The sequence below is a fragment of the Amphimedon queenslandica genome, unplaced genomic scaffold (genome assembly GCF_000090795.2).
Source record: "Amphimedon queenslandica unplaced genomic scaffold, v1.1 AMPQUscaffold_13387, whole genome shotgun sequence".
NCBI classification, from domain to species: domain Eukaryota; kingdom Metazoa; phylum Porifera; class Demospongiae; order Haplosclerida; family Niphatidae; genus Amphimedon; species Amphimedon queenslandica.
The window spans coordinates 103,822-121,954 of record NW_003546377.1 but is presented as its reverse complement, the minus strand read 5'-3'; the positions used below and the strand labels follow the sequence as shown (position 1 = coordinate 121,954).

At 33.1% G+C, this 18,133-nt stretch overlaps 2 protein-coding genes and 1 long non-coding RNA gene across 3 annotated transcripts; all 3 read left to right on the top strand.

The window, feature by feature from the left end:
* The first annotated feature begins 281 nt into the window (after positions 1-281).
* Positions 282-9,314, top strand: LOC100641592 (ubiquitin carboxyl-terminal hydrolase 47-like). Its single transcript, XM_019997039.1, has 24 exons — positions 282-588; positions 1,029-1,693; positions 1,740-1,778; positions 1,867-1,935; positions 2,005-2,058; positions 2,176-2,217; positions 2,272-2,410; positions 2,466-2,666; positions 2,902-2,969; positions 3,194-3,298; positions 3,358-3,456; positions 3,501-3,615; positions 3,690-3,805; positions 4,099-4,254; positions 5,069-5,279; positions 5,346-5,515; positions 5,638-5,718; positions 5,768-5,886; positions 6,697-6,797; positions 7,191-7,321; positions 7,999-8,052; positions 8,107-8,225; positions 8,637-8,708; positions 9,142-9,314. Exons 2-24 carry the CDS (start codon positions 1,061-1,063, stop codon positions 9,194-9,196), a joined length of 2,949 nt encoding a protein of 982 aa, XP_019852598.1. The 5' UTR covers positions 282-588; positions 1,029-1,060; the 3' UTR covers positions 9,197-9,314.
* A 437-nt stretch (positions 9,315-9,751) lies between these two features.
* Positions 9,752-10,662, top strand: LOC109582362 (uncharacterized). The gene is made up of 5 exons (XM_019997032.1): positions 9,752-9,776; positions 9,829-10,017; positions 10,108-10,119; positions 10,175-10,465; positions 10,562-10,662. Exons 1-5 carry the CDS (start codon positions 9,752-9,754, stop codon positions 10,636-10,638), a joined length of 594 nt encoding a protein of 197 aa, XP_019852591.1. The 3' UTR covers positions 10,639-10,662.
* Positions 10,663-17,872: 7,210 nt separating this feature from the next.
* LOC109582374 (uncharacterized) lies at positions 17,873-18,133 on the top strand. Its single transcript, XR_002185061.1, has 2 exons — positions 17,873-17,906; positions 17,989-18,133. It is a non-coding gene; the product is annotated as an uncharacterized LOC109582374 (long non-coding RNA).

Sequence of the window (18,133 nt, the reverse complement as noted above, 5' to 3'; positions counted from 1 at the left end):
GTTGGTTGTGATGGGCATATCCATATGCCCACCTGCACATTTGTGGCTCTCACTGTTAGCGATGGACCAGTCGGTGGCTCTGACATGCTATGGGACACCTGCCGGTGCAGCATGCTCAGATGCTTCCCTCACAGCCATGGCATCATGCTGTTGGTGCTGGACCATTCGGCAGCACTGATATGTCATGACCAGCTGTGCTCCTACCGTTGATGCAGTTGGTCTTATCCATGTTCCCTCACAGCCATGGCATCATGCTGTTGGTGCTGGACCATTCAGCAGCACTGATATGTCATGACCAGCTGTGCTCCTACCGTTGATGCGGTTGGTCTTATCCATGTTCCCTCACAGCCATGGCATCATGCTGTTGGTGCTGGACCATTCGGCAGCACTGATATGTCATGACCAGCTGTGCTCCTACCGTTGATGCGGTTGGTCTTATCCATGTACTCCTGGGGTTGTTACCAACCCCTCGGCTGTGGTTACAGGCAGGATCTCGGGGAGTGGCCCTCGCGAAATTCCAAACCTCCTCCCTCCTCATTTGAGGTTTCCGGAGGCCGATAGTCATTAAACAACCTTTATCACCTCAAGGTACCATATAGTGCAAAATTTTTGAGGCCTATAAATTTCACAAATTTGCCTAAAAATCTGTTTCGCAGATTTAATTTTTTGTGAATTTATACCGTCTGCCATTTTGTGCCCTAATAATTTAATTTTTGCTGAAGTAATTTTCACAAATCTGAAATTTACAGCTCTCGAAGATTTTGCACTATACGGCATATATCATGTATATGTACCACTTGTACTTTGTATGCATAAAATTTGAATTTTTTCTGTTAAGCATTTGCAGATAAAAATTCACGAAATGACCTATCTATTTTACGAAACAAGCTGTAGCAAATAAAGTCAAATTTAGTTTTTTTAATTCTTTCCACCTGCAAAATTAGCAAAATTTATTATCTATAAAATATAAGTGGTATATATAAGGTTCCTTTTATACTACTACAAATGTAATAATATCTTTTGTATAGTTGAAGTACAAATCCCTGTATCAGAAGGCTTAATGGGAGACTTTACCTCAATGAGAATGTCTTTTGGAAGCTTGTTTTACCATGTTGGCAAGATTATTAAGCAGAAGTCTCCTCCTTTAGAAGAAATAAAAGAATACCTTTCTTGCTGTAGCAATGTTCTTCGACTAAAAGCAGAACAATGCAGCAATCTTTCTAGTGTCTTGCATCTAATTCAAAATGAGTGTTCACTGACTAATATTGAACTTCTTCATAGTGTAGTGGAAGAAATGAAGGTCACAGATGCTACAAGATATAATGAGACATATAGAACTCAGTTAAAGGAATTCTGCAAGTCACTCTCTATCAGCCTTTGTCTGAAGAAAAGGTTTTCTTCCATATCCCATCTTCAATGTGAAACAGTCACACTTGTATTTGATTGGGAGCCTGAGGAACATGTTCTCAAAGATATCAAGGAGCTCCTTGCAAAAGTGTCTGGTAAACTTCTTAAGATTGAGTATATGGAGCCTCACAAATCAATATCTGTCACTTGTTCCTTTCCTTTCTCTAATGTTGGGTTTACTGTATTGAGTATGATAGAGAATATTCATATACTAATGGGACAAGGATTAAAGAAACTGACTATTGGTAACTTAACATTATGGAGGAGACAAGATGTTAGACAAAAGGTATATGAATAGCTGAATATTGTTTTATGAATATTGTTTTGTATAGGAACCAAAAGAAAAGGATGATGACCTACTACATACTGAAGTTAGTTAATATAGTAATCCTAGCCCTACCTGTACAGTATCACAAACTGTGCAGCTGCTGTTATGACCCAGTTTAAATATGTGTACAGGTTATTTCTTATATTGTACTTGAAGAAGCTGAATATAAACTAAGAGATGCTATCAGTAGCAAAGAGAAGGTATGTGACCGTATGTCAACAATGTCATGTACTTGTGCTATAATGCAAGTTGTATGTATATACATGTAGGACACAATTGAATTGAAACAAAAAATATCAATGGCTCAAGTGCATGTACCTGAGGTTAGAAGTTTAATCTTAATTCCTATTTGCAACTTTGTGCATAAATCTTAGTTGTTGATTAATGTAATATGATCATATGCCTTGTAGTTTATATGCATGTGCTATTTTGATTATTAGGAAGAATTAATGTCTGTTCAAAGTGATACTCAATCAATTGAAGTATAGATATACATGTATCTCACTAGTTTGTATTAATTATGCTAATTTTGATAGGAAGAGCCACTTGATAAAGAGTTGACTGTATTGAGCTGTCAGTTTAATGAAATAATACAAGAAAACAAAGAATTATCTGACCAATTATCAAAAATGAAGGTTGATTATTTGAGATCACTCTCTAGTAACACGGATTCAGGTTAGAGTATAATTCATTATGTATTTAGGCTAATACTTGTATAATTATTTTAAAGCTGCTAGCAAAGTGAGAAGAGGAATGGCTCTTGAAGTTGATGACTGCAAATTTCACCTCCAAGCAATGACAAGTCCAGACTATCAGCCATTAGTACATAATAAAAGGATAATAGAGAATTTACAAGAAAAAATAGCATTAATGAATACGGAACTGATTATGGAAAGAAAACGCAATGAGAAGACTATAAAAGATACTAAAGGTTATAATGGTGTGTTTTTGATTGCTACCGTATAGTGGGAAATTTTGGAGGGAGTAAAATTTGGGGAATTGCTAAATTTTAGTGATTGGCGGAGTTTAATTTGGTAAATTTGTGGTCACATACCATTGAGCATGCACATAATGGCTGAAAATGGCAGATTTTTTTCAAAAATGGCTATCAAAACGCCAATTTACCAAATTTAATTCCCTCCAAAATTTCCGGTAATATTTAATAGATTTGAAAGAGACTGAGCATAAAAGACAAAGAGAAAAGAAGCCTAAAGTGGAAAAAGAAATGTGTAACGTAAGAGTCTCAATGTACATGCACATGTACCATACAGCTAGAAAATTTGGTAGTGTAAAATTGTAGCTAATTTGGCAAATTGAGGTCCATTTGCCAAATTTTTAGTCTCCAATTTTGCCAAAATTTTAACCTCCAATCTCTTAGTCAATTTGCCAAATTTTAACACTCCAAGTTTTCTAGCTATATGGTATAAACTACATGTATCTAATTACTTTTGTTTTTAGTACAAACTATCCTGTAATCATCCTATTACTGGTAAATTAATGAATGCAGTGCTGGAAACGCATAAAGAAGAATTACTATCCATAGTACTGGATAAAGCTTATGAGGTCTCTCATTTGTAGAAATCTATTTTTTATTTATTCTTTATTTTTGTGCTCCTCATCAGTTAATGGAATTAGCTCCTCATATTCCTATTGAGAGATGTCGTTTAGTTAAGTATAATTATATTAAAGAAGTTATGGATCAGTCCTTTGATCTTGAAGAGGTACATTTTATCTATCCTATTTTATAATGATAATTTAAATTTAGTTTCAACATCAAACTATTGGGCAGCTTATTGGCAGGGCTGGAGTTCATAATTTCTTTGGATTATTTTTAGAAATTTGTAAAGAAAACAAAACTTTTAAAAAATACAATGATGGAGGTGTGTACATCTGGTTGCATATGCATGGGTACTACTATGTTAATGCCTTTAACTATAATAACACAATTTTTTAGGCATTAATTTATTGATATTGGTTGTGGATCTGTCAACTGGTGAAGTAAGACAAGCTGAAACAATGAGAGCAGAGATAGGTTGGACTGTTGGAGAATTAAAACAATATATAGGAGAAGTAAGTGGAAGGATATACATGTACTAGCTGTTATTTGCCTCCCTCATGTTTTATGCATGTGAGGAATTACGTGTAGATAGTTTGGCTATCTGTCTACTGTCCATTCTTTTCAAAAGTGTAACTATTATTATCTTCCCCACTGTATGTATACTCAAAGCTGTTTAGCATTCTTAAATTTGTACTTGTTGCATACATGTTGTGGGTAATAGCTACTGGGGCGAAACCATGCACTGTAGATGTCTCATTTACAAGTGTACATGTACATTCCCTATTGTCTTTTGTAATTTCTTTAGCTATTTAATCTCAATTCATCATGTATGAGATTAGTATTGGAGGAGGAATACATGGGTGATACCTCAGTTCAAGATATTAGATATGAAGATGGTTCTTTATTAAAAACTAAACTCTATAGAGAAGACATATATGGTATATATAAACAATGCAAAAAGGTACTAAATATCAGTATTTATACTACCGTATACTGGTTTATTTTTGCGGTAGAAAAATTTTGTGAATCTTACATGTCTAAAATTTTGCAGAATTAATTTTTGCGAATAGCTTGCAGACTGCACCACATGGCAATGGAAATGCAGAATTTTGCGGTGGAACAATTTTGTGACAGAGCAAGAAACCACAAAATTTTCACCTCAAAAATAAACAGTATATGGTACTCAACAGTAATGATGTATTGATGATACTGTACATGTATTGTGATTAGCAGTCACTAGAATGTGTATATTACATGTAAACATGGATTAATTTTTTATCAAATTCCTTATCCACCAGATCCCCGTTAACTAGATTAATAATATTCATAGGAATACCGTAAAAACAAAAGAATTTCTTGGCCGCCATTTTGGGGGTATAAACTATACAGTAACCAATAGACCAAAAGGCTAAAATCTGCCTTATCTGCTTTTCCCTGTTACTTAGAGGCTCCTAATTGTTGCAGTGGTACAGAAATGTAGATTATAGTTGTAATCTTTTCCCTCTAAATGCAGCTCCTTTGTGCTGCTGAAAAAACAACAAACTAACACCTCTTCTCCATTGAACACTGTACAAAGTACATGTATACCCCCATCATGGCGGCCAGAATAATTTTTTCATTCATGGTAATCAAATGAATATCATTAAAAAGTCTATGATAATCATGCATCCCATTTACATGGATTTGGTGGATAAGAAATACATGTATCTAACCATGATCATTTAATTATTCTCTTTATTTCATTTTTTGTATTCCTTTGAAAACACTCTTTTCAGATTTATGTATCATCAAATCCCGAAGATTATCAAAAAGAATACAAAGATAGCTTGATGTACAGATATATTGATGTTCACATCAACTCAATACTACTGGACATTACAATACCTCCTGAACCTGAAGCCACTTCCACTACAACTAATACATGTAGAGATAATGAAGTAATGAAAATTATATCAGCAAATGAAGAAAAGAAAGGAAAAGAACGAAGTAATATTGAATAAATGTATATTTTTGATAATAATATCAATTTTAAAGTTATATCATTTGCTACAGTTATACAAGTAAAAGTTGGTATAATAACATTAGCTCAACTAAAGGAGGCACTAGTCCCACTGATTGGTGTACCACCTGTTGGTTTCAGAGTGTATGGAATCAGATATAATGAAGAATATGAAATGGAGAATCTGGATGGGTCATTTAAGGATATCAAATCTGGATCAAAGGTAGTGTAGTATGTTATTTCATTCACTTCTTCTTTTAAATACATGTACATGTATCTACTACATGTATAAAAACAGATAAGACATACATTGTAAATCAATCTCTTCATTACTTTGTTTTCTAGTTAATAGTAAGACTAGGTAGAGCATTACATTATGGAGAGTGCAGAATTGAATTATATTTATTACAAGTTAACAATACAGAGGTAATATAAGAACTAATGTGTAAACATTTTAATATAATTTTATTTTTAGTTTTGCAAATATATGATGGAATCTGTTGTTACAGAAGGTATACCAGTGGGAAAATTTAAGAAACAAATTATTAAAGAAGCAGAAGTACAAGGAATTGATGGTGTCCTTGAATTTGACAAGTAAGAAGGGTTTCCCACAGAATTTTGGGAAGGGTTTCCCACAGAATTTTGGCATAATGCTCATGCAGCTTTTTTCAAGCTGCTAAACAATTGGGCCAAAAACCTTGTGCAATATACATATACATGTAGTACATGATATTTTGACAAAACCCACAAGCAAAGAATACTCCAGTTTTATGATTTTGAGCTGGTTTTGATCAAATCTGGATTTTTTAATGAATTTTTAAAGCTGCTAAATAATCAGGCCAAAAACCAAGTCACATCAAAATTGGCTATAAGAGAATTTTCCATTTATATAGTTATTTTAAATACAAATGCATGTCATTATGCTGTGTATCAACTTAGAGCTAATTTTAATCAAATTTGGATTTTTTAATTAATTTATTAATTTGCTCAAAAACCAAGCTAATAACCAAAGCCAATAGCCTTTGGTATTTAGCCAAATTTCATGAAATTGGCTTTGAAAATTTTTATAATTTTCTCTGATACACATACTGTACATGCTCATATGTTGTGTATCAACTTGGAGCTTATTCCAAACAAATTATAAATTTTTAATTTGTTCAAAAATCTAGCCTAATTTTGTCAAAAATGGCTAGGAGAGGATTGACCATTTTTGTAACTATTTCTTATACCTATACACTTCCTTATGCTGTGTATCAACTTTGAGCTGATTCCAACAAATTTGGTCCAAATGCCATGTATACTGCTTGTCAGCTCATGAAGCACAATGTTTAGCTCACTCAGCAAGCATTGTGGGAAACCCTGCAAGAAGTACATCATGTGACTATTATGTGACTTGTTGTATAGGATGAGATTACGTAAGAAGAATAGAATATCTCCTGGTATGGTATATCTTGATCATCGGTTGATTACTACTAATAGGGAGTTGTATGTGGAAACATTAAAAGGTCTGTTATATAACTTTAATCAATTATATTTTATATTTAAATGTATAGTTAGATCATAGATTAGAGGTTAACACATGAAATGTAGCACAGCATGGGTAAAGCCAAAAGCAATTAAGGCATGCTATTTGTAGTAACCAACCAACCATGCTCTAACATGCATAGACTACGATCAGGGAAAAATTAAAATCAAAAAGTTACAGCTATTTTGTTGTAGCTTTGACCTTTAGGCCTGTATATAGACTAGTGCTCTAACAGTAAAATGCAATTATGATGTATTTCCATTTACATGTATATCAATGCAAGATTACTATACCAAGTAAAGCACCTTGTCCTTATGTAGTCATGTTTTTCATTAAAAAGAGAGTTAATCATGAGTAGTCTATTCTTTATTAGGGTCAGAGAAGAAGAAGCGTGAAGGACTGGTTCAGGTGTATGTTATAAGATGGCGTCCATCACAATGTTCAGTTGATCCAATAGAAGAAATTATACTGGACAGTGATGACCCTAAGCATATCATTGAAAAGGTATCTAAATACTATTAAGTAAAGTTATTGATTATACAATGTAGTTATTTTTCATTGTAACACTAGATTAATATCATTGTAAGATTTTTCTTGTTGCAATAAGTATTTTTTATTAATTTTTAAATAATATAACTGTGTGCATATTTACCCTAAAAGATTAACATAAATGCACATTGAGGGAATCAGGGGCGTATCTGGAAATTTGGAAAGGGTGGTGCTGAGGGTGCGTGAAGCACGCCGCGATTTTGGCCACACCTCTTTTTGCAGCAGTAAAATGGCGTTTTCTTTCATTTTCGTGAATTACGGGTGGCGTCAAAATAATTTCAAGCATACTGGTACTTCTGATGACTTCTGATCGCTCCTTAAAGCACTGGAAACTGCTAAAATTATGATCAGGTGGAGGCTTGGTAGTGATGCAAAAGTCCAGGATTGGAGTAATTTTTTTCTGAGCCCAGCCATGAGGGGGGTGCTCAAGCCCCTCTCAGCCCCTGCTGGATACACCCCTGGGAATGAGAGAGAGTGAAGAGATAATGAGTTGATGCAGTGGCAAATTTTAAGCACACTAATATTTCAAAATAGCAGGTTTTCATGTTATGATTTTAAATTGCTATACATGTACATGTAATCATTAAATTTTGCAATTCAGTATTAATCATTTTGTTTATTGTTTTTTACAGTTGTCAGAGTTGAGTGAATCGAAAATTCCAGTTTATCATCTCTTTTATGCAATGGTATATTAAAATGTGATATATTGAGAGGATACTTTCTTTATTTCTGACTTTTAGGAAATATCATTTCCAGTTAAAATATCATGTCTTAATTTTGAGAATAAGTTAAAATGGAATTCCATCGACTCATTCATATACTCACGACTATATGATGATGGATGCGTCATATATTACAAGTACTAATGAACACATACACACTATTAATGTATGCACTAGAGCTGAAACAGATATCCTGATTATCTGGATATCCATTTATTATTTTAGTATCCGGATAGTAATTATTGACAAATAGGATAATTAAAGCTTAATAACTAGATTTTATAATTAATTAATGCATTTCCATCAGTTAATGACTAGGAATAAAGAAGTTCCTCAAGCTACCAACTTATTCAGCCACTTATTAGTTTTTTTGAGCTTCATAACTACCAGAAATGTACAAGAATAGCATCCTGGGGAATGGAAAACTTGCTTTCAGTCATTAATAACTATTATTAATTAGCTATCCAGCAAATATCCGAAGAAATTTAAACAGAATATCTGGATAGTGAACTTACATACATCTTTTATACTGTTTATAATAATTTTAGAGACAATAGAGAGAAAATGAAAGAGTTAACAGATAAAGAGAGATCAGAAATACAAGATGCAGAGGAAGCAAGGTCTGTAAACCTTGTATGTACAGTCAGTTAATGGTGCATCGATCATTACATTTTATTGCATACATTATACCATTAATTGCTGAGGCAGGGGAATTATAACAAATTTGGAATTTTGACAGCCATTTGAACCATTTATGCACCTGCTCACCCACAAATTTGCCAAATTAAATTCCTCCGCTTATCAAAAATTAAGCAATTTGCCAAAATTTTACCCCTCCAAAATTACCAGTAATACAATATAGTGTGATTGTTGTGATTCAGTTAATTGACTTAAATTAATTAACTATTATTTCTAAATGAAACTTGGGAACAGCATTTGTGAAATTTAATTACACAATTTATATTACTTATTTTGTCATAATAATACTGAAACATGTATCAAGGTGTCACACTCATATTAATGTATTAATGTACTCATTTTATTGCATTGTAGGTTGCTGAGGATTAGGGAATTTGAATCACAGCATACCCAAAAATATTGCTTCTGACTGAGATACATTAGTTCAAGGTTTTTTATTTATGTATTGCAATTTTACTGAATTAATCAATAGTTATAAGAGCTTTTCTAAATACACTTTATTTATGTAATGTAATTTTGCTTTGTCCATTTGTTGTTGGTTGGGATAATGATAATCTTGATAGAATATTAGCTATGTCCACATGCTATTTAAAGGTTATAAAAAATTTGATCGCACAATTTAATTAATGTGTATGCATCAGAAAATGTAATAAATTTTATCTTAGCGATCTTGTTGAAATTTGGCCAAAAACCCTTTGGTTTGATATTGGAGCAATTTTAAAAATTTGATTGCAATTAGCTCAACCTTCTACACAAATAAGAGCTTGAAAGCAGAATGTAGAATGCAGAATTCTGTGCAGATCCAGCCCCACCTTTTTTAATCTGCCTGGCCCCGCCTCTTATTTGACCCACCCCCGTCTGATTTGAGTGGCTCTAGCATAGACCCTACAGGGTCTATGGCTCCAGCGGTCCAGCCTGACCCTGCCGGCCTCTAGCGGGCCTCAGGATAGGGTCCACTTATAATATGGCCACTAGTCAACCTTGTTTAGGTACTCTGAGAGGTATCCATCTTAATCGACTAGAGTCATGTTTTTTATTCAGGTTCTGCAATTGGTGTCAATGACTTAATTGATGTTCTTGATTTATTAAAGAGATGTGGCTTTCCAGAAACAAGATGGTATGAGCTTGGCCTGAGACTAGGACTACTAAAGAAGACACTGGACGTCGTAGAAAAGAATCATCCTCATGATGTATCTAGGTGTATGACAGAGTGCCTCTCCCAATGGTTAGGTAGAGCTGATAATGTTGCCGACAGTAGAGGAGGAGCCAACTTGGACTCACTGTCAGATGCTTTACAATCTATGAATGAAACTGCTGTAGCTGAGAAGTTAAGTGAGTGAATCGTAGCTCTATGTAATTCTAATAATATTTGTATTTTTGATCATAGAACATGATGTTCTTATTAATATTTTCAATAATCGTCATACTGTCCTGTCTCAGTCTCTTTGTGATTCTGTTAGTATTGCTTGGTTACTTTATGCTGAACATATGTTAGCACAAGAAGCAGTTAGCAGAGTGGTGTCAGCTAGTCCCTCTATTTCTAATCAACGTGAGGCTCTATTAACTGCTGTCAAAGAAGCTGTTCAAACTGATCCCAACAGTTTACATACATTTGCTAATATATTATGTACAATGAGTACTAATGTATCACTAGGACAAGATATACTGGATGATATTAGTGAGTACATGCTGCATGACAAAAGTACATACGTGTACATGTACATGCTGTTCATTATCATAACTATTGACAAATCTTTGTTTAATATCTGTTTAGGTAAATATTTTCCTACTCCTGAAGTGGGTCTGGTTCCTGAGACTATTGATATGGTTCCAGAAGGTAATAATTTTTAAGGAAATGATGATACATTCATTAATTAATATTTATAGATAATACGAGTAGTCGAGTACTGATGACACTAAGACAACACCATCTGGTATGTATTAAACAAAGAGTAATGTCATTTTTAATTTATTTTAATTTATACACATCTGATGCAGCAATTGCTAGTAATTCATGTTCACAAACTTTATCACCTCAAGGTATTATATATATACCTTTTATACATACTACAAAAGTATTAATATTTTTTGTAGTTAATAAGCTACATGTTCCTGTATCAGAATCCTTACTGGAGAACTTTACCTCAATGAGAATGTCTTATGGAAGCATGTTTTACAATGTTGGCAAGATTATTAAACAGAAGCGCTGTTCTCTAAAGGAATTAAAGGAATTTTTGTCTTGTTGTGGTACTGTTCTTGGTGAAAAAGTTAAGAAGTGTCGGGATATTTCTAGTGTCCTGCATCTAATCCAAAATGAGTGTTCACTGACTAATATTGCACTCCTTCATAGTGTAGTGGAGGAAATGAAAGTGAGTGAGGCAGAGGAACACATTAAGACTTACAGAACAGAATTAGAAGAATTCTGCAAGTCGCTTTCTGTCAGTCTTTGTCTGAAGGAAAGGTTTTCTTCCATCTCTCATCTTCAATGTGAAACAGTCATACTTGTATTTGATTGGAAGCCTGAGAAACATGTACTCAAAGATATCAAGGAGCTCCTTGCAAAAGCATCTGGTAAACTGCTGAGGATTCAGTATATAGAGCCTTCCGAGTCAATATGTGTCACTTGCTCGTTTCCTTTTTTTGATGTTGGGTTTACTGTATTGAGGATGATAGAGAATATTCATATACTAATGGGACAAGGATTAAAGAAACTGAGTATTGGTAACTTAACATTATGGAGGAGACAGGATGTTAGACAAAAGGTACATAATTTGAATAGCTGAATATTGTTTTATGAACATTGTTTTGCATAGGAACTAAAAAAAGAGGATCAAGACTTACTACAACATACAGAGGTCAGTTAATGAATAATTAAGTTTAGCATTGATGTACATGTCATGTGCATAATGTGCATAAAATAAAACAATGAAAGATTTTATCATTACAGGTTATTTCATATATTATACTTGAAGAGGCTAAATGTAAACTAAGAAATGCTATTAGTAGCAAAAAGAAGGTATATACATGTACATATACATGTACAGTACGTCATGAGTGCATGTATATGTATTTTATGCTGCCAAACTGCATGCATGTAACTAAAATGTGATCATTTACATTATTACCCAAGCCACGCATAGGCGTGAATCAAGGAGGGTAAAGCAGTCGTCCTGTCTGTGAGTTCACTTGAAGTGCACTTTTGACCTGGTACAATTATATCTCTTTTGTGGTCAAAGCTAAAGAGCAGCAGGACAGTTGAAACAATAAAACAAAAGCTCATCTTTCATTAATATGTAAGAAATTGCTCCAATCTTCTTCGTTTTTAAGATCTGATAGCCCAAACATTTATACCTTGTGAGTTTACACTTAGTCTAGGCTCTCTTCTCCAGAAGTAGCGGCGAGAGTCTTTAAACATCAGGGACTCAATAGAGGTGAGTATGCAACAAATAGAGCCTAACAAATGTATGCTAAACTGTTTAAAAGTTGTGATAAACTAAAGCTTTCTTCACCACTTAGGGCCCTGTACCACCATTTACTGTATGTGCGGGTGGAGCATGGTTTGATTGAGGCACACCTTCAATGCAGCCACACAAAGACTTTGCTGCAGCAGTGCAGCCAACATACTCAAGCTTTTTTCTGTCTCAGAATTTCCACTAATTTAGTTTCACTCTCACTTTTTTGCATTTATTCTAACCAAACAAACTACAGTTAATACAGATTGTGGCAAGGGTATACACTTTAGTGCTCTTGTGTTAGGAAAGCAATGAAATTGAAACAAGAACTACTGTACTTCCTCTAAAAATTAAGTTTTGTATTTTTAATTTTTAGAGGGAGAGTAGTAATGAAGCTTTTAAACTAATTTTTTTGTTGAATTTGGAAGGATTTATTAATACACAAAACCAGCTGTCTGCTAACCTGGCTATTCAGAGTATTCTTCTCTCGTATTGAACTTAGAGGTAAGTGATAAAATTGGAACCATGTCGAGCAATAATGTTAAAAACAAAATTTTAGAATAAATTATGGTAGAAAATTTGAAACAATTTGTTTATTTTCAAATTTAGACCGTGACATATTTAGAGAGATTACGGTATCAACAACAAAAAAATTGACAGTCCACTGACAAAAAACAGCATGAACACTATGCCAAGGAAACCCTAACCTGGACTTGTCACCAACACAATAGCTATTAAAACTACAAAATTTAAATTTGTAAAATTATTTTCTGCAAAAATTATTATGACACACAATTAATAGCGTACTAAGCTAACTTGAGGTACTGATAATAATTTTTTCAAAAACTGTGCCAAAGATCCTGTACTATTATATAGCACAGGGCAGACGTTGCACGTGTATACACGATACATGAGTATTTAGACGAAAAACAGGTCTTCTAGTACATACAAGTATATACAAGACCAAAAATAAGTAGACGGAGTCCGAGGAGACGATTTTCATGTATTTATATTAACTATTAATAATTAAAGGGTGTGTCCACGTAGCAGTCAAAATGGCAGTTAGTTTGCTTAACCAAGGATTTTTGTTGGTCTTTTTAGTCCTAGCTATAGCAGATGATGAAAACAGCAATAGAAAAGGTAGTAAAAATATTATCCTTTCAATGACTCAACATCTAAGTACAGGATACATGAAAAGTAAATGAAAAATCACCAAAATATAGACGAATTTGGGAAGCAATAAGTAAATATACATACATGAAAATTTGCCGATGAATACAAGTACATACACGACCTGCTTTTTTCAAAATACAAGTAAATACAAGTACACGAAAATTCCAGTAGATGTGCAACATCTGGCACAGGGTATTGTGACAAAAGTCATAAGTAATTCTCTACTTTTATATTTTTTCTGATGCATATACATGTCTTTATGGTCTGTATCAACTTTAAGCTAATCCTAATTAAATTTGGATTTTTTATGAATTTTTAAATTTGCTTCAAAATTAGGCCAACAACCAAAGGCTAGCAGCCAGATTTTGTCAAAAATCTCTAAGAGAGAATTCTCCATTTTAATAATTTTAATGCATATAAATGTCCTAATACTGTGTATCAAATTTGTATTTTTTATAAATTTGTAAAGTTGCTCCAAAATCAGGCCAACAACCAAAGGCTCTAGCCTTAATTTGATCTTTGGCCAAATTTTGCCAAAAATAGCTAGAAGAAAATTTTTAATTTTTCATAATTTTTACTGATACATGCATGCTGTATATCAACTTTGAGTTGATTCCAATCAAAACCAAACTGAAATGTTTCAATAAATTTTTTGAAGTTGCTTCAAATGCCATGTACTGTGTGTTGTAGTGTTTGTCAGCTCAAGCATGTAGTTTAGTGTAGCATGCTTTGTGGGAAACCCTGGTTGAGTTATAAATATTTCAATATAGTTTCTATTCATTATACATGTTGTATGTGTAATAGGAAGAACCACTTAACGAAGATTTGATTGTATTAATGTCTCTGTCTCAAAAGATGAAGAAAGAAAATAAAGAATTACGGGACAAATTATCAAAAATGAAGTTTGATCGTGATCATTTGAGATCACTTTCTAGTTGTACTGGTTCAGGTTAGAGTACTGCATTTTATTTTTCTTAATTTATATTAATTAATTAAAGCTGCCAGTAAAGTGAGAAGAGGAATGGAGTTTGAAATTGAAGACTGCAAGGTTCAACTCCAAGCAATGACAAGTCCAGACTATCAGCCATTAGTAGATGATAAAAGAATAATAGAGATATTACAAGAAAAAATAACATTAATGAATATGGAACTGATTACTAAAAGAGAATGCAATGAGAAGATTAAGATAGATATTAAAGGTTTTTTGACAATGTACATTTGTATGTGTCATCATTCCAATTTTAAAAAGATTTGAAAGTGGCTGAGGGAAAAAGACAAAGAGAAAAGGAACAAATAATTCAAGCAGAAATGCGTAAAGTAAGAGTGGGACAGACAATGTACATGTATATACATATACTTGTATTTTATAGTTCTCGTTATACTGTAATCATCCTGTTACTGGTAAATTAATGGAGTCAACACTTGAAGTACATAAAAATGAATTACTGCCCCAAGTACTGGATAAAGCTTATAAGGTTAAATTATTATCATCACTTTGTTTTTCATTTCTTTTCTCCTCATTTTCTCATCAGTTAATGAATATGGCTCCTCATGTTCCTATTGAGAGATGTCGTTTAGTTAAGTATGATCATAATAATGAAGTAATGGATCAGTCCTTTGATCTTGATGAGGTACGTACATGTACTTCTATTTTTTTACATGTAACTTATTGTTGTAATTTTAATTTAGTTTCAACATCAAACTATTGGACAGATTGCTGGTTATCATTATCCTCTGAGTTTATTCTTAGAAACTCGTGATAAATTTGAAATTTGTAAGAAATACAACCATGGAGGTGGGTGTGCCTTGTTATCATAGCATTACCTCTAATTATTCATGTACATGTATAATACTTGTGTTGAATAGTGTAGGTATTAACCTAGAGATATCAGTGGTTGATCTGTCAACTGGTGAAGTAGGACCAGCTAAACAAATGAGAAGTGAAAAAAGTTGGACTGTTGGAGAATTAAAACAACATATAGGAGAAGTAAGAGGAAGGATGTACTGAAGGAAGGATATATTCTGTCATTTATATATTGTTCTCCTTCCCTGTCTCCATTGACCTGGTCTTTAGGTATTCAACATCAATTCATCATGTATGAGATTAGCAAGGGAGGAGGAGGATTACTTTGGTGCTACTTTAGTTCATGAGCTTAGAGATGCAGGAATTATATTGAATGAAATCATTAAACTTTATAGAACAAACCATAAAGTTAGTTTAGATAAACATCTCAGTGATATTGGGAACCCTGACCTAGTTTCCTTATAAACTATGCTCTAGTGAAATTTGATATCATGACAATCATTTTTATGAGCATTTTTGAGGCCTTGCCTACATGTAATATGTAGGTAGGTAGGTACAAAATTTCATCAGCATCATTTATGACACAGTGTATTGTGTCACTGCCATTGAAAGTTCCACACAGTTGCTTCCTAGTCTTGCGTAGCCAGACTCCTCCCCTTTTTGACTAGTTGCTTCCACTTTTGTTATTTGGTCCAAACTCTGTTGGGATATACAGCCATAACATTTTGATTTAGTATTAATTCCCTGCCAGTGCTGTATTATTTTATCAATTTATTATTTTCATCTTTCCTCTTTGCACTCACAAACACACATACATTCTCTCAGATCTATATGTATGTATTGTCAGATCATGAAGATTACCAGAAAGAATTCAAAGATAGTTTGATGTACAAATATGTTGATTTTTATGTCAACTCAATGCTACTGAACATTACAATGCCTCCTCAACCAGCTAAAGCAACTTCCTTTACAACTGATACAACTGGAAGAGGAATAATAATGAAAATATCAGCGAATGAAGAAATTAAAGGAAAAGAAAGAAGTAATAAAAATATTATATGTGTACATGTAAATTACACATTATAATTTTTCAATTCAGAGATAAAGCTACAAGTTCATAGGAGAGTAACAATAGCTGAATTGAAGGAAGACCTAATTCCACTGATTGGTGTACCACCTACTGGTTTTAGAGTGTGTATCAATGATTTTATAATCAGATATAATTTACAATATGAAATCAAACTGAATGATAAATTAATGAATATTAAGCCTGGATCAGAGGTAATTTAATGTATTATTTGATTTCCATTTGTATCGACACACATTTCTTTATTACTTTGCTATCCATTAGTTAATATTAAGACTGGGTAGAGCATTAAGAAAAGGAGAGCTCAGAATTACAATATATTTATTGCAAGTTAGCAATACAGAGGTAAGAATCAGTGCAAAATTTTTGAATGAATTTTGCTGGTTTGCGATTTCATTAAATCAGTTTAATATGGTAAAAGTGGTAGATAGTGTAAATTTGCAAGCATTAAATCTGCAGAATATACTTTTGAGCAAATTATGGCCCTTGCAAATTTTATAATGCATGATACATGTATGTAATCGTGCATTAACATTTTTTCAGTTCTGTAGTTTCATGATGGAGTCCATTGTTGCTATGGGTACACCAGTAAGAGAATTTAAAAAACAAATTATTGAAGAAGCAAAAGCACAAGGAATTAACAGTGCCCTTGAATTGGACAAGTAAATACATCATGTGCCTATCATATGACTCATTGTGTATAGAATGAGATTACGTTACAAGAATGGAGTGTCTCCTGGTATAATATATCTTGATCATCAGTTAATTGATACTAGTAGAGAAATATATGTGGAATTGTTGAAAGGTCAGTATGTAAAAGTATGTATTAGCATTTGAAGTATATTTCAAGTGTTCGTATTTATACTGTTAGTATTATTAATTTTTATATATTTAATTAGAGCCAGAGTACGATACACATGTACAAGTGTATGTTATAAGATGGCATCCATCACAATGTTCATTTGATTCAGTAGGAGAAATTATACTGGATAAGTATTATGATCCTGAGCATGTTATTGAAAGGGTATGTACACATAGCATTTACAATTATAATAAAGACGGATTTACAATTATGCTAGTCCTGATTTTACTTTGATGCTAGAGTTGATTTTGGTTTAACTGGAGCGTAAGGCATGCGTAAAAATGTTAATTAGCCCAAGCTTTTCATTAAAAAAATTGATAGCTTGATCGGCCTAGCTCATATTGTAAACCCACCTTTACATTAATGGTTATTGTTTTTCAAGCTGTCAGAGCTCAGTGGAATTCCTGTTGAGCACATCTATTACACGAAGGTTAATTAAAAGCATCTTAAAGATACATGTACTCTTTCTCTCTCCATTCTTAGAGTGAATCATTTCCAGTTGAGGTATCATGTCCTGATATTGAGTATGAGTTGAAATGGATTTCTGTCACTTCTGACAGATCATTCCTATCATATGATGATGGACGTGTCATATATTACAAGTACTAATGAGCACACACATTATGTATTTACACATATATCCATCTCTTACTGTTTATAATTATTTAGAGACAATAGAGAGAAAATGAAAGAGTTAACAGATAAAGAGAGATCAGAAATGCAAGAGGCAGAGGAAGCAAGGTCAGTAAACCTTATGTCATTATGCATGATCATTAAATGGTATATTATATCCATTTATTATGCCAATTTTATTATATTGTAGGTTGGAGAGAATTAGGAGGTACAAATCACTGCATCTTCATCATATAATTCTCAGTTGACTAAAATTGTTTGGTATTGGTTTCAGGTGTCATAATAATTATTAATTTTTTCCAGCCAAATAAGGCTACTCATTAAGTTAATCTAAA

What these genes read in the sequence shown, in the direction of transcription:
- LOC109582362 (XM_019997032.1), top strand. Translation starts at nt 9,752, where the DNA reads ATGGCCACTAGTCAACCTTGTTTAG. An exon ending in CACTAGTCAACCTTGTTTAG is followed by an intron (nt 9,777 to 9,828) that starts GTACTCTGAGAG and finishes TTTTTTATTCAG; the next exon opens with GTTCTGCAATTGGTGTCAAT. An exon ending in AGATATACTGGATGATATTA is followed by an intron (nt 10,466 to 10,561) that starts GTGAGTACATGC and finishes ATATCTGTTTAG; the next exon opens with GTAAATATTTTCCTACTCCT.
- LOC100641592 (XM_019997039.1), top strand. Translation starts at nt 1,061, where the DNA reads ATGGGAGACTTTACCTCAATGAGAATGTCTTTTGGAAGCTTGTTTTAC. An exon ending in CTCAAGTGCATGTACCTGAG is followed by an intron (nt 2,059 to 2,175) that starts GTTAGAAGTTTA and finishes TTTGATTATTAG; the next exon opens with GAAGAATTAATGTCTGTTCA. An exon ending in TAAAAAATACAATGATGGAG is followed by an intron (nt 3,616 to 3,689) that starts GTGTGTACATCT and finishes ACAATTTTTTAG; the next exon opens with GCATTAATTTATTGATATTG.